Genomic DNA, 27692 nt, shown 5'->3' on the forward strand with positions numbered 1-27692 from the left:
GACCCAAATCCAACACCATCGATCAACATGAACACGAACAAGATAACCATCGGCATCCCAAAAGCCATCTAGAAGTCGCGCCAACACCACTTATCACATGCATCAAAAGATCTTCAACAAAGCTCTGCCGATAGAACCCTTACTAGTGACCAAAAGGCTTACTAGAACAAATGATAGCTCCCGAGTCATCAAATCCCGAACCAACTGATCGTGATACACATCTGAATAGCATGTATGACAGATCCAAACCAATTCCACAAATCAAATCATACCGGATCAATATCATAATCCACCCGCTCTAACGGAACCTACCAAAAACCGGTAAACAACAAAAACAGTCGGTGTTGCCATCAATGACAAAACATCAATGCAACACATAATCAATTCCTCCAATTTGCCAACAATCTCCCCCTTTGGCATTGATGGCAACACTAGATGTGAAAAACATCCAAGTGCCAAGAAATGTCAAACAAGTCTCCCCCAAAGGAAGACAGCCAACAATCTCCCATAAGATGATATTACAATGAAGTTATCGTTATTAACCTTTGTTTTTCACATATATCTCTCCCCCTTTGACATCAATGCCAAAAATCTGACATAAACATCAAAGAAAATCCATAAATCCACTGAACCACACAGTTGACTACTCCCCCAGAGTAGTAGCACCAACACATCAATTCAGAATGAATAGTATCTATGTAAATGCATACTAGATTGATGTCAATCAGCATCACTCATGTCTCTATCGGAGGGGCAGAAACCCCCAATCTGTCTCTGAAGTACTCAAATGATTCCTTAAGCAAAGGTTTAGTGAAGATATCTGCAAGCTGCTCTTTAGTGTTCACATAAACCAGTTTGACTTCATTTGCTTCCACCTTCTCCTTCAAAAAGTTATACTTGATAGATATGTGTTTTGTCTTAGAATGAAATACCATATTCTTTGATATGTCAATAGCAGTAGAGTTATCACAGTGAATAACTACCAATTCATTACAATCCACCCTTATATCCTTCAATATTTGTTTCATCCATAGAGCTTGTGTATAGTTAGTAGCAACAACAACATACTTAGCTTCGGCATTAGATAAAGAGGTACATAACTGCTTCTTGCTAATCCATGAAACAAGTTTCTTTCCAAGAAAAAAAGCTCCACCAGATGTGCTCTTTCGGTCATCGACATCTCTAGCCCAATCTACATGTGTATGCACATAATGTAAAATCATCATTTTTAGGATACCACAAACCATATTCAATTGTTCCTTGCAAATACCTAAAAAATCATTTTCACCACACTCATGATTCTCTCGAGGATCACTCTGATATCTTGATACAATACAAACTGCATTCATTATATCCGGTCTATTTTGAATCAAATATAACAAACCTTCAATCATAGAGTTGTACCTTGTAGGATTTACCCGTGCTGATGCATCTATCTTAGTCAATTTCTCACTTGTAACCATAGCTGTACCAACCGGTTTAGAATTTTCCATACCAAATTTCTTCAATAACTCCTTAGCATACTTAGTTTGACAGATGAAAATACCTTTATCAGTCTGATTAATCTGCAAACCTAAGAAAAAATTCATCTCCCCAATCATAGACATCTCAAATTAATTATTAATATTATCAAATAATTTCATACATAACTTATCCTCACCTCCAAAAATGATATCATCAACAAAGACTTCAACAATCAATATGTCATCGTCAGTGATCTTATAATATAAATTATTGTTAGCATTACCTTTAGTGAAACCAAGCTTCAAAAGATATTTATCCAATCCTGCATACCAAGCTCTAGGGGCTTGTTTCAATCCATATAAAGCTTTCCTTAACCTGCAAACCGTGTTTTTGTCATCTGAAAGTGAAAATCCATTATGCTGCTCAATGTAAACTTTCTCTTCAAGATCTCTATTCAGAAATGCACACTTAACATCCATCTAATAAACCTTGTAGCTCTTATGGGTAGCATAAGCAAGAAATAATCTCACAACTTCAATCCTAGCTACCGGAGCAAAAGTATCATCATGATCAATTCCTTCCTTCTGAGAATATCCTTTACAAACCAATCTAGCCTTTTTCCTCACAACTTGTCCATCTTCATTTAATTTATTCCTAAAAACTCATTTAGTCCCAATAACATTCTTATATTTAGGTCGGGGAACTAAAGTCCATGTATTATTCTTTTCTATATGATCTAATTCCTCTTCCATGGCTTTTATCCAACATTCATCTTTACATGCTTCAATTATTGATGTTGGTTCAATTTGCTAAATTAAACATACCTCAACAGCTGCCAACCTTCTTCTTGTCATCACTCATTTATTCTTGTCTCCAATGATCCGATCTTCTGAATGATTTAACCCAACATACTTAGGAGTCTTATGATTTTTTGTTCCTTTGCTCTAATCGTCAGTTAACTGGTTCAACATTTTGTTCTGGTGTAGGTGCTACCGGTTCAGTTATGATCATTTCCACTGCCAGTTCTCTCTCATAAGTTGTGATTTGATTTCTATTCATCTCATCCACCTTGACATTAGTGCTCTCCATAATTCTTTGCAATCTTTTGTTATAATATCTATATGCTTTGCTTTTGTTAGAATAACCAAGAAATATCCCTTCATCACATCTAGGATCAAACTTTCCAATGGAACCATCTCTTTTGATATAGCATTTACTACCAAAGATTCTGAAATATTTAACTGTAGGTGTATGATCAAACCATAACTCATAAGGTGTCTTACCGGTGTCTCCTTTGATATGAACTCTGTTGAATGTATATATCGTCGTGCTCACAGCTTCTCTCCAATAGATATGAGGCAGATTAGCTTCCATCATCATAGTTCTAGTCGCATCCAAGATAGTTTTGTTCTTCCTTTCCACAACTCCATTTTGTTGAGGTGTCTGGAGTGTAGATAATTGTCTCGTTATCCTATTCTTTTCACAATAACTATTAAATTCACTGGATGTGAATTCTCCACCCTGATCAGACCCTGAGCATTTAATCTTCAATCTTGTCTTTGTCTCAACTTTAGCTTTAAAGATTTTAAACTTTTCAAATGCTTTAGATTTCTCCCTTAGAAAAGTAACCCACATCATTCTAGAATAGTCATCAATGATTAGCATAAAATATCTATCACCCTGAAAATTATTGATTCTAGCAGGACCACACAAATCAGTATGAATAAGATCAAGGACATCATTAGATTTGTCTTGTATACTCTTAAAATAAGTTTTGACTTGCTTTCCCAATCGACATTCCTTACATACCGGATTATAGGGCTTCACAATCTTAGGTATATCTCTAACTACCTTAGTAGAACTAATCTTTACAATGCAATCAAAATTCACATGACACAACCTCTTATGTCATAGCCAACTCTCGTCAATCTGTGCAATCAAACATGTATTCTCATTGGAGTTCAAATGAAAGATGTTACCTTTAGTCTGAGTACCGGTCGCAATCTCCAATCCAAATCTATTGATAATCTTGCATTTTCCATCCTTGAAGTGTAACTGAAATCCCTTATCCACGAACTGTCCTACACTCAAAATATTATGCCTTAAACCTTCAACATGATAAACATTATCAGTATCATGCTTACCATCCAATGATATAGTTCATCATCCCTTGACCATGCATGCTTTCTCATCTCCAAATCTAACCAAACCGCCATCAAATTCTTGCAAAAATAGAAATTTCCTTTTATCTCCAGTCATATGATGTGAACATCCACTATCTATCACCCATTCATCCTTGTCTCCAACTTTACCAGCAAGGGCCTTTTCTTCAGGTACCAAATCATCTTCCTTGATAGCCAAGAATACCCTTTCATTTCCATTGCCAAATCCACTAGCTGAATCTTGTGTTAGTTCGTCACACCTTCCTCATCTGCATAGTATCATGATTTGTCTGTGTTCCTCTTGTACTTATGCTTGTTCTGATAATCATGGTTAGGCATAAAAGATCTTCTAGCTCTTTCCTCAAATCTTGAATTCCTTTCAGGACATCTAGATGCAAAATGACCTATCTTATTACATGTGAAACATTTAAAATGTGATTTTCCTTCGTACTTACTTCATGTCGGACCTTTAGGTACTCTTCTAGCAAATAGGGCTTCAAGTTGCTCAAGCTCTTCATCTTCTTTCTTCATTTCCTCTTGTTCCTTAGCATATAAGGCTTTCCAATCACTCTTGCCAGGTAGATGATGTAAATGCATGAAAAGCAGGTTCAAATTTTGCAACTCCAAAAGGACCAAATTCCTCAAGCTCAAAAGCAAATAACTTCCCAACCAAGGTATCCCTATTAACAGAAGTGATTGCCGTTGTTCTCAACTCATTAATTGCAGTAGCCTTCATCTTATAAGCCGGTGGCAAAATTCTCAATACTTAAGAAACTATTTCATCTTCGCTTAGAGATCCACCACAACACTGAATTCCCAAAACAATTTCATTAACTCTCTCCATAAAAGAAGTAATCCTTTGATATTCTTCCATCTTCAGGTTCTCATATCTCACCCGGTAACCATAAAGTTTAGCAATTTTAACAGTAGGGTCACCTTCATTCAGAGTCTCCAATTTATCCCATATAGCCTTTGCAGTTGATTTGTCGGTTAGTCTCATAACTTGTTGATCAGAAAGTGCACACAAAAGGACCTCTCTATCTCAACACTGAATTTCGGAGAGAGAGACCTACAAGACCTCCTAATTGTGAATCTACACCTTTCTATTTGCATAGACGCCCTCAAACTAGGGCACCTAGCACACTAATATGACACTTTTAAACTCAACTTGCTATTACAAGTTCTTTTTTATGTCCTCTTTCCAGATCTAATCTACTGTGTTGGTTTTCTATTATGTAATTCATTGTTATTGCTCAAAGTTATCATTTTCCTAGCATTAAACCTAGATCTCACATTCATATCAATTCCATTACATAGTCCAAAAACGGAACTTAGATCCAAGTGTTCAACTCTCCTATTAGGACTATAGTTGAACCTATTTATGTTCCCTAATGATTTGAGTGGACAATTGGGTTCATGATTTGCATTCATAGGCTAGGGCCCCAAATTTACCCTTTTAGCACTATATAAGGAACCATCCACCATCCTTCACCTTTTCTTTAGAGTTTAGTCAAAAGTTAGAGAAAGGGCAAAACACACTTAGCACCCACATCTAACACCACCAAGAGGTATTCTCTAGACTTAGGAAGAACTTGGCAATGACACAAAACAAAATGAGGCAACAAGTTGATCAACATTGTAATGAAAGACATTTTGAAGTAAGAGATTTAAGTCTTTGTATGATTACAATCATACACAAATGTCATTGAAACAACAAAATAAGGATAAAAAGCTCTCAGCCAAGTATTGCAACCCTTACTATGTTTTGCAAAGATTTGGCAATATAACATACAAATTGAGATCAACCACATCAACAAAAATAAATCTAGCCTTCCATGTTTCGTAATTTAAGGTTATTTGACAAAGAATTGCAAACTAGATTGAGTTACCAAAGTTTGATAAAAGCAAATATTTTGGAAATTGAGGAAATCTTTCAAACACACTAGAAGACAAAATGAGAACAATTACAAAGTATCCAATTAATTGGAAGTACCTAGATAATTAAGATGCAACATGAGAAAATGAAATATACTTGCACAAGCATCCAAGGAATGACAATATTGAGGTCAATATCGAAAAGTATAGCATGCTACACCCTTAACCTTCAGCATGCATGTTGATAGCCAACTTGTGACTACAATTACCTTTAATTAAATTATATAAACATTTCTATAGTTTAATATAGGTAGTTAAATTGGCCCACATGAGGTGTCCAAAACGTTAGTATGTTTTTGTTTAAGGGGTAAATATCAAATTTTAAAAGGGCTTAGAACCTTGAGTGGGCAATGCAACAGCTAGCAAAAAGAGTCATCCAACAATACAACTGCATCCAAACTGCCATTGCAAAACTACCGACACCAATGTAAATGCTTGACCCCTTCCTTGCAATCTACACACCCTCAATTGAAGGAAAGGATTTTGAATATATTTAGAACATTCTATCTTCCTTCTTTGTACAATTGTTCTCGACACTATATTTAAATCCTATGATCATGAAGGGAGGAAAGAGTCCTCAACCGATACACCAACCAAAGACCTCGTATAATGAGAAAGAATGTCTAAGTGGTGTTCTTAACTAAGAATGACAAAATCCCCCAAGTCAAACCAATATTAATATGTTAATATCATATTGAAATTATATTTTTGTTGAAGATCATGGGAATTCTCCACTCAAGGTAGCTTATTTTTATGCCAAGAGGTGTAACTACAATGGCAACAAGGGGTGAAATGTGAGTGTGTTAACAAAAAATACTAAAGAACCAACATGAAAATTAATCAAAACCACAAAATATCTATTAAACGAATAAAATTAAATAAAACAACTTAGAAATAATATACTGAATATAAAATAACTCTTAAAGTAAATAAAACAACTCTTCAATAAAATACAAAATAAATAATGTGGCAAAAAAAAACCTTATTTAAAGTTTAAGATAATAATAATTTCATAAATATTACTTACCAATTTATATTTTTATTTACTTATATACTATTTTACTTACATAATATGTAATGTCCCCCAAATAAATAAATAAACCATGAAAATAAATATGACATAATATTGTCCCCGGGGTTGAGCTTAATTGGTTAAAACATTGGGTTCTCACTGTGGAGACCCAAATTCAACTCCCAATATGGACATCTAAAATGAATTCTAAGTTGTGACTCTTGGCCTTCCATAAAAATGGGGAAGGTCTAGGGTCAATCTAATCAAACATAATAAAAATAATAATAATAATTCAAAATTACTGCGACTTCGGTCTATTATCGATCAAAAAAAAAAATGACATAATATTAATTAATTTTTATATTAATATTCTAATTTGAGAATTAATATAAATAATTAATAGTGTTATGAATAAAGGGAGTTCATAAAACTACTTTGACAGTGAATAAAATGGCATGGCGTAAGCTTTTGAGGTATGCCTGGAAGAAGAATTATATCCCTGTGTGACAGGATTCGAACTAGAATAATTCCCCTTTCATCAATAAGAACTGGCCTATTGGTGGAGTCGTGGTTGCGTAAGCAGTGGGGTGGAGTCGTGGCTGGTGTACGTCATGGAGTACTGCATTGGCGTGAGACCCAGAATGTTGCATATACCCTATGTTCGTGGTGGGGTGTTATTTCCAAACGCAATATCGAGTGTTATTTCTAAACGCAATGTCGGGTATGATTTCCAAACGTAGTGCGGGTGTGGTTTCCAAACGCCGAGGAGATGACACAAACTAACTTGTAACCCATGGCTAAGAGTCCCGATATCGGGAGATGATATTGATCACGTGAGTTGCACAGATTACACTCAATGATCGTGACGGGAATACAGACCAATATTTGTTAACTATTCCATAAAGGATAAGCGGACTTGTAGTGCGAGAGGAAGCAGCGTAATGTTGGCATCTTTCAATTTGCCTACCAATGTGCAAACGATAACGCTTCCGGAGGACCACTGCGACAAGTTTGGCACTGCATTACTGCGAACTACAGGTGCACCATGAAAGTATTTAATCATACAATATTGAATGTGTATAATGACTGCTAAATCAATGCTATGTTGATCAATAAGCATGAAAGTTAATTTTGGAATGCATGGATTTTACTGTTGAATGGAATTCATAGGCACTACAATAATCAACCAGTTAAATTAAATAATACCTCTCTGCAAAATCTGGACATACACATTTACTTACAATCAGTCCTAGTAAGGAATTTTACATATGTATTTTTATTATAATAGTAAAAATAACTTTCAATAAGAATAAAATAAAGAAAGAAAGAACAATATAAATAAGTAAAAATAGTTCCCTCCACAATGATATCTCTCAACGTGTTTTACATAGATTTCTCTCACATAGGTATACTAATTATCTAGTATTATAAAGTCTTTGCAAAACATTCACCCTATATTCTTCTATATCTCATTACACAATAAGATAAGTGGATAAAATATATCTAATCTAGCGCATGCCCCCATTTTCCCTTTATTTTATTTTCAATATTTCCACCATTTTCCTTACTTTAATTTCAATATTTTCTCTATTTTCACAGCTGGATAGATATTGCTGGGACATAAGGAACCGAACTATGAAGACCCACAAAACTTTCCATGTGACCATGAACTCTGTATATAAAAGGGTAAGCTTACAATTGAAGATACTAGTTTTCCACGATCCATAATAATGCTTCTTGTTGCTTCTGGTTCAATTGTGTATGTTTGCATCAACGTTTCGAATCACTCTATGATCCATCATCAGGATGGTATAATAGCTCATGGAATAGAAAATTGATTACAAACTACTTTGATCAAATAATTTTATTTGACAATGATTTTTGCCATATCTAGTACGACTAAAGATTAAAATTCTCCTGAAACCTGATCTACATGTTTTTTGAATCATGTACACTTATTTGCCATGAAAAAACTATTAGAGAAAGAATCTAGTCATCTATGAGAATAAAAATCATATCAAGATCTATTGCCAACTAAAATCCTTAATAACTCCTTATTGATTTCCTTAAGATAGATCTCCAAAAGGAAGACCCAAACGTCAACCTTAAGATAGATCTGGAAGGCCAATCTAAGTAACCCAATCAGCTCCCACTAGTCCAAAATATCTATTTAGAAAAGCTACGACAGCTCAAAGAAATTTTGCATTTGTTACTTGGAACAATGCGAGTCCCTTAATAGCCCCCCAGCAATGGAATGCAATTCCAGCTCTAAATGTTCTACCTTACTTTTACGGAGAGAATACTACAACCCCTATCGATCACAATTCAAATTTCTCCTTAGTCTGAGATTCAAAACCTCTACTCTAAATGTTCTACCTTGCAATCATGCACTCAATAGATATGTTAGTCATTAAAAATAAATTTCAAAACAACAATAAGTGAAAAACAAAGGAATTGAAATTGAACATGGATATAAAAGCTTATTCACTAACACAAGTAATTATAAAGCACAATTAAGACCATCTATACAACACCTTGAACGAAAAACAAAATGAAAACAAGCCCAGACAATCATTTGTCAATCACAAAGACTGTTACAGTGGAAATGAGCACCATTCTGCAGTATTCATATGCCTCCATTCAGAAATTTAAAAGACCTTACTACCTTGCATATCATTTGCCATTCCCTGCGTTCATTAACTGAGAACAAACACCCATGCATGGGCAGTATTAATCGGATGTTGAAGGGTATTGCATGCACATCTATTGATTCCAAATACTGATGAATGTGACTAGCAAAAACCAGTTTTAGGAATGTGACTAGCAAAAAACAGTTTTAGGTGAATTACAAACTAAAACCTTTGGAATCTCTTTCAAAAATCAGTTAATACAACATATAAGCTAAACAAGAAGGTTTGCCACCCCAACATGCATAAGTCCAAAATTGCTATGCTAATGTAATGTCAAAAGGGTATCAATTGAACCATGACTTCATAAGTTAAATAGAAGACAATGCAAACCATGTTCATAAAAAAAATGGAAGGTGCAGATAATTCATTTTCTGCTTGCCCCCCAAACAATAGAATACCCTCAATGTTGTGTCAACATTACAACATGAATAAAAATTCTAATAACCAAAAAAGAAATCATCGAATATTGGAGCTTCATGCTAACTGATCAGGTAAATGAAAGAGTTTGGTTCCAAAACTCAGCAGTTCAGAAATCCATGAAAAGTACTTTGACAGTCAAGTTACGCCAATTGTTTGTAATCTTAAATAAACAATTAGTCAGGAGTTGGGCTTCCTTGATTAAGCTCAGCAAACCTCAGACTGACCCTCATAGAATGTTTCAAATATTTCTCTGCACACCGCTGAACACATGTTTCTTCCTGTTTGTCCAAAGTCTTGCGTCGAAAACTATCAACACAATTATTGAAGCACCTTTCCACCAACGAATTATACATCCTCAAACTGTAAAAAAGTAAACAAGAGACTAAGCATTAGCAAAGACAGGTCATACAGCAAATTATTGAGATTTGGTTTCTTACACAGAATTTACAATCTCCAAATTAGTGTGTATGCAACAGTCTAATTTTCTGCAAAAACAGAGAAAAGCTTTCTACAAATACATCTTTCAGAAAACCAAAGACCAACTGGTGATGGCAATGCCCTGTGGACTGTGGTTGAGGTAAGATGGGCCACTTGTCACAACAATGACCTCTGTTCAAAACCCAGTAGCCATGTCTCCCACATTGAGTGGCCCTCCGTGTTAGCTACAGTTTGGCTTGGCAGAGGAGTTGCCTTCTAACCTCCTTTGATATAAAGGTAGGATGATAAGGTGGCTGGTATCTCAGATGATGAGATATCCTGTACCATGAGGAAAGTATTAAAGAGTTAGGGTAGGGCTGCATCCAGATAATGAACAGGCCAGTATGCCAATCATAGAAAACTAGCTTACAAGCATGAACTTGTGTTCGTACATCTTTCTCCACAATGAGAGACACCATTTCACAAACTTTATAGCACAGCTAACTCAATCCAGACAATATTTCTGTCCCATTCAACTACAGAAAACTCGGTACTTATCCTGACTTCTAGATTTGATGCAGCTGAGTCTTGTGATACTGAGTAATTCCATGTCCTCTTCAGTGAATGTCAATACAATATATTTACAAACTTACAATTATGACAAATATTCACCATAATGATCATACACAGCAATCGTCCAAAACCTTAAATAAGTCATTTAAACTTCAGGGGTAACATAGGAATTGAGGCAAAAAATGGCATTATCACAGGCGTAGGTCTTGTCACCTTAGATTCTTGGAAGAAGATGGGAAACATCATCTCCGTACATTTCTAGGGCATTGACCTTTATGTACATGTCACTACAAGTGATCTTCATCTGTATTATCTATAGGGAGTCTGTGGGATGAAATAAAACAAATAACCATATACATAGTCAATCAAAAGTAGAATGTCACATTATCAACTTCATTATTGCAAAATAAACATCAGTCAATAAGAATTATGTCAAATTATGAATAAAACGATCAGCACTTCTACAACTACTCAAACTAAAATCAAATATCAAGCATATGTACTATAAACTAGATACTACAAATTAGATAGACGTATTATATTACTCCTATAACGCTTGATTATTCTCCATTAATAATGTTGATGGAATGGTGAGGCCAGAATATCATGATGTGTTATTAGCTTTGAACTGCCATGAGATGCTTGGTAATGATCAAGTTCTGTTGTTTCTCTTAGACAGATCAGACAGATGTTATGTATAGGTGCAGGGAGAAGGATACCATTTCAAATCAGGGCCCAGAAACACATGAATAAAGGTGTGGCTCTACTCTAGATAAATATAGTCATGAGAAGATGTGAATACCAGGTCAGGACAGGCTCCTTGTCCCTATAATGGCATTTCTAGGTGACTATCAATATTTTGAAGAATACATAGTAGTTCTTGATGTTCAACTTGCACGCCTAGCATGCTGGCACGGTGGCACCAACCAATCATTATAATTAATGAGCCCTTTATGCACCAAGCCTATATTATCAAAATGTTCAAACTTGCATGCAACCATTTCAGCACCAGATTGCCTGTTTGTTTTCTTATTTACATTACCAGGTTTTTAAGTTTTCGCCCCCATCATTGTACTAGATGGGATCGATCCTGGTCCAGGCTGGGTCTAGCCTGGGTTTGCCCAGGGCAGGGCCCTGCCATCCAGGGTACCCTGCAGGTACATCCCAGGCTCCTTGTTCCTTATTGGCATTTCTTGGGGCTATTAATCTTTTGAAAACTGCATAGCAGTTCTCGATGGTCAACTTGCATGCCTAGTATGCTGGCAACGACAACAAAGCATATTGTTAACGAGTTTTATGTAGCAAGCCTATATTATCAATATGTTCTAGTTTTGAATGCAACCATTTCAGCACCAGTTTGCCAATTTGCTTTTTGTTTTTCAATGATCAGCTTCTTTAGTATGGCCCTTGTCACTGTAGTCAACAGGAAAGGTTCCAGTCCAACTGTGGATCCAGCTTAGTTTCACCCAGGGAATGGCTCAGCCAACCTGAGTACCCTATGAGTGTCCCAGTCTGAGCATGAATCTGACTTGGGTTCACCCAGGTCACAGCCCTGCTATCCTAGGTACCCTGCAGGTACATCTTAAGTTTCCTCGTAATTATGTGTTATTCTAGTTTTGAAGTCATGCCTTACTAAGCATACATCCTAAGACAAACCTGCAGGGTGCCCAAGATGACAGGGTCATGCCTTGGGCAAACCCAGATCAAACTAGTCACTTAGCAATTTCTGTTGACAGTAATAATGCTGCACCTATGGTTCAGGGCCATCTGCACAACAAGACAGTGGGCCATGTTCTTCTCAAGTAGGGCACTAACATTTACAGCTGTTGTGCAAAGCTGGACCATGCTCTTAGCAGGAACTATTGGGGCATGGGCATTGTCACAGAAGTTATGTCACTGTACAGGTCGGGTTCTCCAATCTTCCAAGACTCAAGACACACATAGAAGCCATGGTGCCACCTAAGAATCTCCCTTCGCAGAGAGTGTTCAACAAGGCTAGCTTTACTAAGGAATGCCTGATCTGACATTAAATTAAAAATTCATTGCAACATCCAAGACTATATTCTTTATAGTCATATTTTACCCCGTCTCCTTAATTATATGTGATACCTGCACTCTATGAATGTATTAATAGGATACTAAATAACATGATGCGCCTGAACTTTGATTAACCATTCAGATATGCTTTCCCTGCACTTTTAATGGAACCTGATGAGACAAGGAAATCTAGAAGGATCCAATTCAAGATCCACAAATAAGATGCATGACCTTTAATGGAAGCAAGTTTTCAACAACCAACTCTAGCAAAACCTTAGGTAGCTTCAAAAATCAGTTAAACATGCACTCATCATTCTTCAGACATTCTACTACAATGGAAACGTAAGGGCACAATGTATAAACCATATGGATAGAGGCAGCTTGCAACAATTTGATCAACAGTCTCTCTAGCACCATTTTTAAATGCCCTCTTTAATGGTCACTTTGTTCTTTTCACATTAGCAGGCTCTTCTACATTCCTACCCAAAAATGGGTGGGTCTCTACTACAACATCAAGGACAATGCTATTAATATGAGATAGAAGCATGTGGCCTTCATGAGCTCTTCCTCTTGTAGTGCCCCTCCCTGATTCATCATTCCTTTTTATGCATCGTTAGACTATATTGGCATAGCTTAGACCATTTTGTGATGTTTTGATCAGATGCTTATGGATTTGTTCTATGATATAGATTCTTTATTATGGATATTGGACATAATATACTGTGCTTTACATCATGATTACTTGAGATGATAACATTCCTAGATTATGGTGATGATGGATTACTCTTTGATGATCGAGATGTACTTGTGCTATATGTGTGTTTCATGTTTACTTAGGTTGATTTGATGGCATTCTATTATGTACTGACCCTATCTTATGATGAGGATGACTATGATATTGCTTGATGTTTGCAAGTGTCTTCTACTGCGTTCGTGATAAGGAACGATGTCATACCACTCATTCTAGGCATGATATGATGTTGCAATTTCCTTTCACTTGTCTGTTTATTTTACAAAATATTATTGCATATGTTGTTGTATATGTACTGGTGGTGACAGATTTGCATGTACTAGACATCAACTCCACCTGCCTTCATAGGTCTAAGCGTGTCTTATCCCAATGGCAAGTTGATCGGAGATGACATGAAAACCCACTCTATACTCTAGGTTTAAGGTGATTGCCTTGTCAGTTTAGAGTCTTGGTGCGAGTTGTTGTTTACCGTCTCGTGATTCCTTGGGTTAATTTGTGGTGTAGAGTTGTGTTTATTGTTTGGTTTAATTATTATTAATTAACCGATTAATTGATTTATATAGTTAAATAACGTTAAATTAATTAATGAATTAATATAGTTCAAAATAATAAATTAAATAAATAGTTGATATAAATATTTAAATATTAATGTGAGATTATTATTTGGGAATTATTATTATTTTATCCTTAGGTATTATATTTAGAATTATCAAGGATTAATTAATTAATTACTATTAATTTGATTATTGAGGTTAATTATTTGTATTTTTTTTATTATTTAATTAATGGGCTTTATTTAGTTAATTGTGCCCATGGTTTTATTTATATTGGATAATCATATTGTTTTAATTCCTATTTATACTCTTGGTTATTTAATTTTAATATTTGTCCTACTCACCCTGTTTTACCATTGGTCGGTAGCTTGGTAAGTTAGATGAATACTATTTTATATTATTTATGCATAGATTTTTGGGTTGGTAGGTATATTATATGGTTTCCTTGAATTTTCTGATTGGCCGAGAGTTTCCTATGGTTGAAGTTTAATTTTTATTTATTTGGCTTTCTAAGAATGTTGTCGGGTTGCCAGAATTCTGGGATTTGATTTCAAATTGCTTGGAGATTGGATTGAGGATTTTGATTGCTTGGATTGCTGGTTGTTTTCTCTTGCTCTTCATTAGATTTCCTATTGATTTGGAGTGCGATTTCCAGGTTGGAGCTTTTATTCACTTCTCTGTAAATTTCATTTTCGAAAGCTTGTATACTTCGTGCCTGATTAAAAGATTGTTTTGGGTTTTAGAATAGTTTTTAGAGACTGAATTTGTAATTGGAAAATATTTGGGAAGAAAGGGATTTTGAAAAGAGCATTTGCAGATCCTTGTTTTTAGCTTGAAATACTGCTTGTTGGGAGTGCATTTTTTGTCTTTTTCACTATGAATGGTAATTAATCCTCTTTGTGATTGAGATGTGATGATAAGCTTTGAATTTGTTATGATATTTCTTTGTGTGATGTACTATTTGAGTCTCCCTTGTCTCAATATGCTTTTTAGGTGATTTTGGGCTTCCTGAAGCTTGTTGGGAGCCATTTTGGTTCCCAGTGATATGCATTTTGTGGGGACCGACCTTGAAAAGTGAAAAGGATCTGTGATTGTATTTGAACTTCATTTAGCTTGTTTGAGGTCTCCTTGAGGTTCTTGGGTTATTAGTGCTTCTCTTTCCCTGAGTCTGCAACCTTGTAATTTTGTATTCCCTGTCTGATTTTTGGAGTTTCCAAACCTACTGGGTTGGTTTTGAGTGTCGTTTTTGGCCCCTTAGCTGATCTGGGCAAGTACCTTGGCCTTAGGTCTGCATTTTGCTTGATTTGTGGCTTCTTTACTAAAAGCACTATAGAAACTACCAAAAACGCCACCATATGGACCAGGAGCGCCACCATATGGACCAGGGGCGCTACCATATGACCCAAGAACGTCATTATGCATCCCAAGGGCATTGGGGAATGTGCCAAGAGAGCTGAAGTCTTGAAACTGAGATATTGAGTAAAACACCCAAAACTCTACCAAATGCACCCAAAACGCGATCATATGGTCCCAAAATGTTGTGGAACATACCATAAACACCATAGTACATACCAAAAGTGCTGCACTGCATTCCAAGGGCATTCAGTTGCATTCCGGGAGAGCAAGACTGCTCGGGAGGTCCTAGAAAGTCAGTTTTGAACTATGTGTGTGATTGTTTGGGTTTTGTGCATTCTTCAGAGGCATGGGTAGTTTGTGTTGAGCTTCTAAAGTAGTCTTTGATGTACTTTGATCTTTTATGATGTCTTTTGTGCTCCGGTAAGAGGGTTTGTGCCTTACCGATGAGGTGTTTCTTATGCATTGAGTTGCTCTGGCAAGAGGGAGAATTCCTTGTTGTTGAGGATAGTTCTTATGACTCCAATGGGATGTGTTTTGCCTCGCTGTTGAGAATTTGGAAAGGATTTGGATTCATCTTTGATTCATGTTCATGATTGGCTCTTTGATTGTTATGCATTGGTGAAGGCTATTGTCATGTATGAGGTCTTATGTATTGTTTTTTGTGCAATATGTTCTTTATGATGTTATGAGCACTTTTATATCTCTTGTAAGCCTTCATTATTGTGGTTATGATGTTATTTTGATGTATATTCCACCCTAAGGTCTAGGTGCATGCTAGGGGGAGTGGGCTTCCAAGTGAGTGATTGGGATCGCAAGGGGGTAGACAGCCAAGTTACCCAGGGTCTAGATTGTCGGATATCTCATTGGGAGTTTGACTTTGTAATCAAGTGATAACTTAATGTAATTGAGAGCCATGCTCCTCATTGTGCAAGGCTATTGCATTCATGTAAATAGTAGATAGCATTTTAGGAGAATAAATGATGTAACATGTGATATCAGTTTATTAATGGAAATGGATTTACGAATATGCATATAGTCTCATGCAATGTTGGAAATGTGATAGATTATCTTGAGATTAGTTTATCCTAAAAGGGGTTGGTTAATGTAAGTTTAGTAGATGGATATAATCATGTTATAGAATAGTGATTGATCATGTATGCATGGAAAGAATAAATCATGTTAGAGATAGCATGCAAGTGTGTTATCGTGCATATGATGAGGTAATGGCATTGAGATACCCTAGGGAATGCTTAAATGTAATGTGTTTATTTCCGTTTGCGTTATGTGTTTTCGTGATTATGTTAAGATGGTTAAATGTTATTTGATCAATGGACGTTTATTGCAAATGAGTAGTTAATTGTATGGTTGCATTAGTAGATGTTTAAAAAAAAAAATTATATCTTTTCACATGTTAGTGTATTTCTCTAGGGTATTTTGGCGGGCATTACACCTCTCCTCAAAGGATGCCTTGATCTATTTACAACTCTTGTGTCTGCTTCCTCCTACTCTTTGATATTTTCTACAATTCTATAAGGTGGCACAAGTACACCATTCTCTGTTGGACAAGCTTTGATTCCCACCCTAGGAATGGCATAGAAATGGGCTTTAACTTGACTATGAACTTGTCTAATACTGAGCACACCCATTGCATGTCTAGACATGTCCCACCAATCTATTGTACCATTAGCTACCACTGTAACAACGTGATAATAATCCCTACATGCAATGGTCCTACAACAACCAATTTGAAAAACTAACATTGAATCTGAACGATATGTTCTAAAATTGAAACACATGAAACTCAAACAATATTAATCTTGCCTATGAATCTAAACTCTTATTATCCAAACTTTCAAGTTTTAGATTTTATTTCACCTATACTTTGATTTTAAATATTATTTCATCCTATAGTTTTCATCTAATGAAATAAATTATAAAATTGAACTTTTAGGATTATAGTTTTGATTCAAGTTCATAGTTCATGATTCATCCTATAGCTAATTTTAAATTTTATTTAATATTCATCATTCAAGCAACAAACAAACAGTATTGTTGGTGTCTGTTTTATCATCTACCAAACATTAGGATAGGATACACGAAGGCATTCTATCCTCTCCTGAAAAATCACTACTGATTCCAAGGTCTATATGTGCGAACAAGCGACTTTAGTGGAATAGCTTCTTGGGTAGTGTACGCTGAAAATCTCAAGGGGGACTTACGTTGACAAGTATCCTGAACTGCTCAACTTAGATGGATTTGGCAATTTTAGGCTCTTCTTTTTTGGGGGATTTTCAAGGATTTAGACTTTCAAAAGAAAGGAGAAAAGAGATAGGGTTGAGAAGGCTAATCTAATCCTACGAATTCCGGAGACGGTGTCAACTGTGAGCTCTCAAGAAACCAACCTTCACTTCGCCACACTAGGGACAACTACACAAAGCTGGTGCAATCTTCAGTGGGTTGTGCTTATGATCGAGATATTGGGATGCACATGGGATGAGCTCAGACTAACTTTGCACGGTAGAATGGAAATCATCCATTTACCAAAAGTATGAGCGGAGATGCACAATCAATTGATACTTATCAGATCCTTCACTCAAATTAACAACAATGTAAGCAAATCTATATTAACTTTAACTAGGTGTTGAGGAAATTGAAACCATGCAAATCATTCAAATAATAGTGATTACAAAGCAGCGCACATGCAATATATTATCTGGAAATGACCTTAAGCAACAATCTATCAAAAACCTCACACTCTCCAAATGAGAGGACGCAATCTTATATAGTTTTTTCGAAAATCAATGAATGGCCAAGATCGAACAATGATCAAGGGCCATGATTGATAGTCACAAACCCTAATTAGGGTTTCCCTAAATACTACAAGTTCAAATGAATAAGAGGGCGACAAGTGGCGAAGCTGCTAATCTGACTGTGGTGAGTGTCCACTTTCCTCTTTTAGAGATTCAACGTATCTAGACACAATGAGCTTGACCTCCTCCGTGGCGACACTTGGCGAGCTGCTAATTTGGAAGTCGATGATATCCACATCATCGATACAAGTGGCGAGGATGTTCTCCCACTCAATGGCTTGGGCGAGGAAATTTTCATCAATGAAGAGAAAATTTGCAATTCTTGAGAAATCGCTTTTGTCCATCATCCTTGAATCCTTGAAGAAGCTAAGACTGGATTCTGGCTCTTAGATTTTCTGCTTGCAAATGCTTCTCCCTTATGCTTTCCTTCTTCCAGATCTCTAACGCCACATGTAATACCTTGGCCAGGATCTCTCTAACACTTCCCTCTCTTTCTGAGCACTTGGTTTCGGATTTCTTTAGAACTTCAATCCGAGTGACCAAGGCATAGTACCATGTGCTAAAGTCGTACCTGTCTCCGATCTGTATGATACCTGCTTCCACTAGGCTTCTCTTTGACAAGCCTCGGATAACCTTTAGGTGTGGAAGCACTTCATCTTGAATTTCAGTCACATCCTCCCAATTGATGGCTAGATCTTGGATGCGGCTGATTAATGAAGTAGCAGATTCATGAGCTGATACCAAATTCTCTACTAATGTGTTAGCTCGTACTGAAACATCTGACATCCATTCCCTTGCTTGAATGTATGAGCCCTTCATATCATCATAATCTCTCATTGATTCCTGTTGAAGAGGCTGTGGAGGGGTGATGGGGACCTCACGATTGAGCGGCCTAGTAAGGTGCTGGACATACTTCTTCCACTGTTGATTCTCTTCTTCAACCTTCTTCCTCTATTCCTTTTCATGGGCTAGACTTGCCTTCAGAATACTGCAAGAGTCATCAAAGTACTAGACCTCTTGCTCCTGGGTAGGCTTACCCAGCTCTATGGTAGTAACCTTGTAGTCCTCTGCAGCGACATTGTCTCTAGTCTTTCCCTCATTGGGTACTGCTATCTGGACTGTTCTGAAGCTTGTACTGTCTCTCTGGATCAAGGAGAACTTCCTAGCTGGCTTGGGTGGTTTGATCATGACTGGTTCATTCACCCTCTCCAGAAATGCTGTAGTGACCTCTTCGGAACAGGCCTCCTTGGGGACCTTAGTCTTTATTCTTTCCCTTAGCCAATCTGGGACAGTTGATTGCTCGACTGTGTTATGGTCAAATTCATCATTTGCCTCTCCTGGGTTTGTTGGTATGCCATCCAAGAAGACTGTAGGTGTTTCCACTCGCTCCCTGTCTGGACTTTGGATAGCTTCTTTCATTACTTCTTCAACTGAAGGAGAAGGCATTCTCCATTCATCATCAACTACATAGATGTCCAGCTCCCGTTCCTTAGCTGCATTATGATCAGGCCTGATAGAAGAGGCACTTAGAATGGATTGGCCTTCGCTGGACTCCCTTCTTTCTCCTATGATCTTCTTCCCAGCGACTTTCACCGAGCTCCCCGCTAACTCCTTCCTCTTCCGAGATCCAACACTTTCTAGATTTCGGGCATCACTTGTAGAGGTACAAGGATCAATGGATAGCATATCATCTACTCCCATTGATTCATAGGTCAAGGTCACACCTTTGGCTTTCAACTGCTTTGTCTTTTCAGACGTCCACCACCTTGAATACTCAACCAACCTCATGAGGTCTACCAAATCTGATTTCTCCCCTTTTGTCCAATCTATCAAAACTAAGGGTTCGCTTTTCATCTTTTCGAAGCCCGGTTGATGAAGCTCTAAGCTTTCTTCCACTTGATCAGCAACTTTGAATACTTATGTTGCTCTCACCATGCTCAAAGGAATTCTTGACCAGAATCTCTTCCTGATCTCGAAGCTATCGGTTGCGTTAGCCCAGTAGTCCTCTAGGTTTGGTTTGTGCTCAAACGTTGTTCCTTCGATCTTCTTTATCCTGTGGAATGGATCAAAATTCCTCCTTGTCTTGTATTGATAGAGAGGATACTAGGCTAGCTCCTTCTCAGCGGTCGCAGAGGCTTGGGATGCCGGACATGTTTCCAGCCCATTGCCTATTGTAAGTGAGGACGTCCCTGCCTTCTTCTGCCTATCCCTTTGGATTACTATATACTCTTCCAATTGTCTCACAACCTCGAGCAACACCACTCGGTTGGTAGGGTAAGCTGGAAGCTTGTATGGAGGTCCGGAGAATCCCTGGATTCGGAGGTAAGTGAACTTTGGGTATTGGATGTACCAACATCCAAACCGACTGATGAAGTCCATAGACTCTTGAGAGAGTCTCTGGTGCAGCCCGCTTTGCAATGTCCGAGTGATGTGCATAAGGAAAGTATCATTCACTCTCTTGTAATGGAATTTCTCTTCCATGTGGAGCTAAGGGTAGCAATCATATACTGGAAACTGATTCTCCTTGCTCCCTACTTCCCCTCTAGAAGTGAGACCTTTGTACCTGTAAGTCCTGGCCAAGGAATAGAACAAGTAAGAACTCACGAAGAAAGTTCTATTTGCCTCTAGGTTCCTTAGCTGGCTATCTAGGTTCTCGCTGAATTCTGGCCCAGTCTATCATCTTTACTCCATTGATTATTTCATTAATGAAATAATACATCCAGGGTTCAAATGGGGCTCCCTGAGGGCTTCCCATTATTCTGTTGAGCAAGACGATCATATCTCCGATGTCTTCCTTGAAGTACGCCCGCACTAGGCTCTTCCTCTGAAGTTTGGAGGCGCCCTTCCTTGGCTTGTCTAGCCAGGAATGGTTGACTATGGTGTCATATTCTTCCAGGTGGTCTTGATACAGATTGTCTGCTTCGTCCTTAGCCTTATACACTGTGTTGTGATATTCCGGGATCCTGAAGGCCTCTCTGATGGCCTCATCACTGATGTTCGCCAGTATCCTCCCATCAGGTGCAACAATGTCCTTGTTGATGGGGTTGTAATGCTTGGCACACTCAACTACTAGTTCATTACACTGCATGGTGGGAAGGAAGCCAGTAGCATGTACAATACCGCTCTTCATCATCTTTCGCGCAATGATGGTAGGCACAAGGTTGTCCAGACCAAACATTCACTTCTTGAACTCCCTCAAATTGATGTGTCTGAGGTTGGTGTCGCCGACGTTCGTCCATTTTGAAGTCATCCTTGACTCTGGGGGAGCATCTTTATCCACCTGGAATTTCATGGTGTCTAAGACCTGCAGATGAACGATGAAAATTTTAAGTTAGAAAATTTCTGCAAAATTTCGAAAAAAAAATAACAGGGCCACGAAATGGCGAAGTGTTGGAAAATTTTCCATTTTTCACTCTCATGCTTAGCCATAAAAATAGAATTTTCACCTCAAAACCCTCAAGTCTTGAGGTTGGTTGAAGTCGCCATCAAGTGTTAAAACTTTCAAAAAAATTCACACTTAACCAAAAAAAAAAAAAAAAAATTTCAAAAAATTTGAAAAAATAATTCTCAAGTTCTTGAAAATATTCAGAAAAATCCATAAATCTGCATTATAAATCTGATTTCACCTTCGAATGTGCAGAAACAGGGCTAGAAATCCTCTAGAAAATATTCAGAAAAATTCAGCAAAGGTTAAATAATCTTCTCATGCTTTGATTGCCCTCCAAAAATCTGCGAAAAATCTGGTCTAAAGTGATTATCCAACTTCCAGAAATGTCAAAATCCTTGTCCAGATGATCTTCGAACTGAACACTATTTACCAAGCTTTCCTTAGTAATTTCGAAATCATTGATGTAATAATGAAGTTAATAATGAAGTATTTGTAGGCAAGGTTAAATTCTCAAGTAGAAACCTTTAAGATCTTCCAAATCATACTTCTAATTTCATCTTCAGTCCTTTTGGAAAGTTTTTTGTCATGTTTCCAAGTTTGAAAAATATCTTCCAAAAGTTTCTATTTTGGTTTATAAGTTCGAAATATCTATTAATCTTCCAATATTCTTCTTTGGAAAACTTTCTATTTTGGTTAAGGTTCGAAAATATCTGTTAATCCTTGAATTTTCCTTTTAGAAACTTTCCATTTTGGCTTTCAAGTTCGAAATCTGTGTTAATCTTCCAATATTCTCTTTTGAAAAAACTTTCTATTTTGGTCTTCAAATTCGAAATTTTGGATGAGTTTTATGACATCATGCTGATTGTGTTTGACTTTTCAATGCGTTGGTGGATTTTTTTTTTGAATTTTGAATTTCCATTTTTCAAATTTTGGCGCACTTTGCCTACCTCTCCAAGTTATGGCAGACTTTGGCTAAGGCACCTATGTGGCCTCTCTCCTTCAAGGTCTCTTCAAAGGCATGGCGGACTTGGGACTTGGCACCCATGTGACCCCCGAAAGGCATGGCGGACTTGGGACTTGGCACCCATGTGACCCCCCAAAGGCATGGTGGACTTTGGAGTGAGCACCCACATGACCTCCCCAAACATGGCGGACTTTGGAGTGAGCACCCACATGGCCTCCCAAGGTATGGCGGAGTTGGAAGGGTCTTCAACACATGGTCTCCCGCATCGTGGTGGGGTTTGAACCTACAAAAATACTTCAAAACCCTTGTTAGCCAGACTTAGAAGATTTTTCAGAAAAATTTCAAAATTTCACAGTTTAATCTAATTTAACTGGATTAACTTGAAATTTGAAATCCATGCTTAGGTGGATCATCTGAGGCATCACGCCCCCTAAAATCTAGGGATTTGGCTTTTTAGGTCAAAACTTGGAATTTTTGAGTTCTGGTCAAAGCTGGTCAGTGGTGCTAGTGTGAACCCTAGGTTTGCATCCCGAAAAAGCAAAAAGCCTAAAATCTAGGGATTTAGCTCTTTGAGGTCAAAACTTGGATTTTTGGATCCCGGTCGAGGCAGGTCAACGGCAGCAGTGCAGACCCTGAGTACCCATTCTGAAAAAGTCAAAAGGCGGACTTTCTAAAAATAGACATATCGAGGATTGGGCCAGAAATGCCAAAAACGAAACTTCCTAAAAAATAGGAAAAAGCAAAAAAGCAAACTTTCTAAAAATAGAAAGTTGTTCAAATTCATCCAGATCGATTGCGATCTTCGTTCTTTGGCGTCCCTAAGCACTTTGAAGGTGTTTGTACTCTGGAATCACATGATTTTCAAAAACTAACTTTCAACCGTAAGGGCTTGAACTGTTCAAAACTGAGCAAGGCTTGGTAGAATTAAAGCAAAAGGTCACGGGCGCTAACAAAAACCCTAGAAAGCAGAAAAAGAGAGGGTCCCCATTTGCAATGGGGCGATGTGTGAAAAAGGTCACAACAAGTATGAACTTGCATCTCTATTCAATTAGGTTTTCATGACTATCATGTATTCATATGCCTTTTAGGATTAGAGTTTTGACTTCAAGTTCATAGTTCATGATTCATCCTATAGTTAATTTTAAATTTTATTTAATGTTCATCATTCAAGCAAGAAACAAACAATATGAACTTGCATCTCTATTCAATTAAGTTTTCACGACTATCATGTGTTCATATGCCTTTTCATATTGTAATGTCTCTTAAAGCAAGTTAAATTAGTGTACTAAAGCAATGAAATGAAGGATGCATCATCATTTAGGGTTTCTCGCAAGTGAAACATCAACAAAAGATCTACTTGATGCCTAGAAACACAACAAAATTGATCTAGAAGCACCATGTCAAAATCAAAATCACATGAGTTCCAAAACTTTTTCGCAAAAACATTTCAACATCAAAAATGTCAAACCCTAGACAAATTCGCAAAAGATTTTGCACAGATATGATTTCAAGACGTTTCATAAATAGAATCAACATGTAGTCTTATCCATTCAACAACTTAGCTTGTTTGCACTACTACAAGGGCAATTGTAACTTATTCTAGTTTTGATCCTTCAAGTCTTCCCACAAGCTTGATGGATCCTTCTGTAAAGTTTTAATCAGATTTTAGACAGTAAAATTTTATATCAAGTTCATAAGTGTTTTTAAAAAACTGAGTATAGATTTTATAACCACACGATAATATTAAAATGGACCCCATATTAATATGCAAAATATTTCTAATGATCGATACCCAATTAAGTGAGCGCTAAACCTTAAAATTATCGAGGGTATTGCACCTAGCAATCACATTATGTGTGATGCGGTGCGTCTAGCTTAAAGGCGCCGAAAGGAGTTTCGGGTGGGCCAGGGAGCGGTGACTCCAACAGTCACCCCGCTCACTCCTCCCTCAGCAGTCACGACCCCTGGCTGGGTCCGCCTCAACCCCCCGCTGGTATTAAAAGCATAACTCGTGGGCAAGAGGTAGCAGAAAAGGCACGCAGAAGATAAGATAGGGGAAGGAGAACGTCAAGAGCAGAAGGGACACAGGTAAGTCACTCCACCGCCAATATCAATTCTGCAATAAGTTTATTTATAAATCAGTAGGGTTACATACCCCAGGGTAGATGTTCATTAAAATCATCAATACATAAATGTATGTAGTTTAATTAATTCAGTACATAGCATATACATAGATGTGGTTGGAATACAAATGTATAGAGACTAATATAATGAAAATCAATAATATATATTAACATATAATATATACATATATATATATATATATATATATATATATATATATATATGGGTATACAATGTGAATAAATCTCCATGGACTAAATTAACTAATAAATAGATTACAACTACAATTTGAGAAATAAACAACATTATTCAATTAAGGACTAGTAGGAATGAATTAAGATATTACCATGTTAATGAATGAGGCAAATTGCATATCCAAACCTAATGAGATTAATTAAGAATAGAGTAATAAGGATAGCAGGAACTAGGCCTCTGTCAGGTAGGCCACCCACTGCGGATGACTAAAGGTCTACCGACGGTTGGGCCAAGGGGGAGTGTACCGCCCTTGGGCCTGATAAGCGCTACGGGCATCCTATTGCAGCTAGACCTCTTGATCTCATTAGGAACAAAATATGGGAATTGACTTATTGATAACAAGTGACCTTAAGTGAATTGGCTAATTACACTCTAGGTAAATCATTCATACCAAAATCAATTGTTGAAATGCATTGTTTATATGTTTTTTTTTAGATTGCGGATTTAGGGGACATTACATTGCACTACTACAAGGGCAATTGTAACTTATTCTAGTTTTGATCCTTCAAGTCTTCCCACAAGCTTGATGGATCCTTCTGTAAAGTTTTAATCAGATTTTAGACAGTAAAATTTTATATCAAATTCATAAGTGTTTTTAAAAAACTGAGTATAGATCACAATTACTTTCAGAATCAAATATATATATTTACAAATTATTGTAATAATCTGAAATATTCTTCAGAACATGTCATATATCTCAGAGCTTATAATGTATCTATATATATATTTCAGATTGATATAATATATTTTCAGATTGTTGTATCTATATGTTTGTATTACAAAACTAACTTCTATATATGAACCGTTGTAGATGATTTACACAAACTACCGAAGATGGTTTACGGTGGGTATATTCCTTTCAATGTGTATTGCTCTTCATATATCCCTTAATCAAATTGTAGATAATATAAATCTCTTCGAACTTAACCTTTCTGACTTTATTATTTCTGTTTCTATATCATGATCAAAATCACCATTATCTGTTTGGCAAGCGTATTATAAATACGCCATCTTGGAGTCTCCAAAAGTCGTGACTTGTCAGCCCCAAGTTTTCACGTCTACGTAGGAAGGAAGCACCGATTCATTTAATGAATCGATATAACAAAAACAATCGGTTAATTATAACCAACTTACCCCCAATAGTCATTGGTATGATTCGTTTGACTAAAGCAACCTACGATTAATATAAGAGATAGACAGTTTTCAATTTAGTTCGAAATTAGTAATTAGAAGTAATGAAAATATATATAACATAAATAATAATTTATTAATTACTGACAGATCTAAAGTAGAATTAGATAAACAAATAAAATAAGTATTAATAAGTATTAATGACAGATCTAAAGTAGAATTTGATATTTGAATATAATTTATCTACATTAGATAAATTAAGGACTTAACACTCCCTCTTTATCTATGTAGATAGCAATTGTTCATGGTTTACCATGGAATCACTCAACATGGTAAAATTAAAGGTAGACAGAGATTCATCATGGACTCACTCAACATGATGTTCATCATGGAATCACTCAAAATGATGTTAAGCACAAGTGCTCAATTGCGGAATCTCTCAACGCAATGAGTTAGCCAAGGAATCTCTCAACATGGCTTGTCATGGACTCTCTCAACATGACTTTCACAACCACGTTTGTCATGGACTCTCCCAACATGACAAGTCATGGACTCTCTCAACATGACTTTTGTAACCAGGGTTGCCATGGACTCTCTCAACATGACAAAGATAACACTAGCAATATGTTCATACCTCAAGGACTTACTGATGTGAGAACTCCCTCTCAACAAGGGCTCCATTCTCCACAATTCCAAGCTTGTCTCGAAAGTAGACAAATTTTGTTCTGGCAAGAGGCTTGGTGAGGATGTCAGCTGTTAGCTCATCAGTTCTAATGTACTTGAGTTGAATAGCATTCCTTTGAACCATGTCTCTTATGTAGTGATACTGGATTTCAACATGTTTTGTCCTATCATGAAACACGGGATTTATAGAGAACTTTACACAGCTTCGATTGTCACAGTGAATAATTGTCGGAGTCACACGTTCACCAAATAATCCAGCTAGTAGCTTTCTTAGCCATACTGCTTCTCGAGCTGCCATACATGCTGCAATATATTCTACTTTTGTTGTACTAAGTGCTACGGAGGATTGTTTCCTACTACACCGGGAGACAACAGTAGATCCTAAATTGAAGCAACAACCGGAAGTGCTTTTCTAATCAGTTACACTTCCAGCCCAATTTGAGTCAGAGAAACCTTGTATATTTAGATCCACATTACATGAATACTTCAATCCATAACCAATTGCACCTCATAGATATCTTAAGATGTGTTTGGCTGCAACTAGGTGTATATGTCTTGGTTCATTCATGAATTGACTGAGTGCACTTACAGCATAACAAATGTCAGTCCTAGTGTTTACAAGATACATCAGAGATCCAATTAATGGCCTGTACAAAGTAGGGTCTACAAGATCTGAATTAGCTGCTCATTCTCTTAAGTGCCTTAGATTGGTCTCCATGGGAGTTGACATAGATTTGCAATCTAGCATGCCAAATCTTTTCAAGATGTCAATAGTGTATTTTCCTTGACTGAGAAGGATTTCATTAGACTTTTACCATATCTCCAATCCTAGAAAGTAATGCATGGCACCTAGATCCTTCATTTTGAATTCTGATGCTAATTCTTTCTTACATTTGATGATAAGATGCTCTTCACCGGTAAGGAATAAATCATCCACATAGAGAACTAGAATCAGAGCTTCACCA

General features: G+C 36.9%; 1 protein-coding gene across 1 annotated transcript in view; it reads right to left on the minus strand.

The window, feature by feature from the left end:
* Positions 1-9531: 9531 nt before the first annotated feature.
* The window catches only part of LOC131072700 (mitochondrial import inner membrane translocase subunit Tim9), a 33001-nt gene continuing 14840 nt past the window's right edge, over positions 9532-27692 (minus strand). Inside the window, exon 2 of the mRNA XM_058008939.2 lies at positions 9532-10043. Coding sequence (XP_057864922.1) covers positions 9857-10043 — 187 coding nt within the window. The 3' untranslated portion in view covers positions 9532-9856. The remainder of the gene's footprint in view (positions 10044-27692) is intronic.

This window comes from Cryptomeria japonica, chromosome 5, assembly GCF_030272615.1.
Source record: "Cryptomeria japonica chromosome 5, Sugi_1.0, whole genome shotgun sequence".
NCBI lineage: Eukaryota > Viridiplantae > Streptophyta > Pinopsida > Cupressales > Cupressaceae > Cryptomeria > Cryptomeria japonica.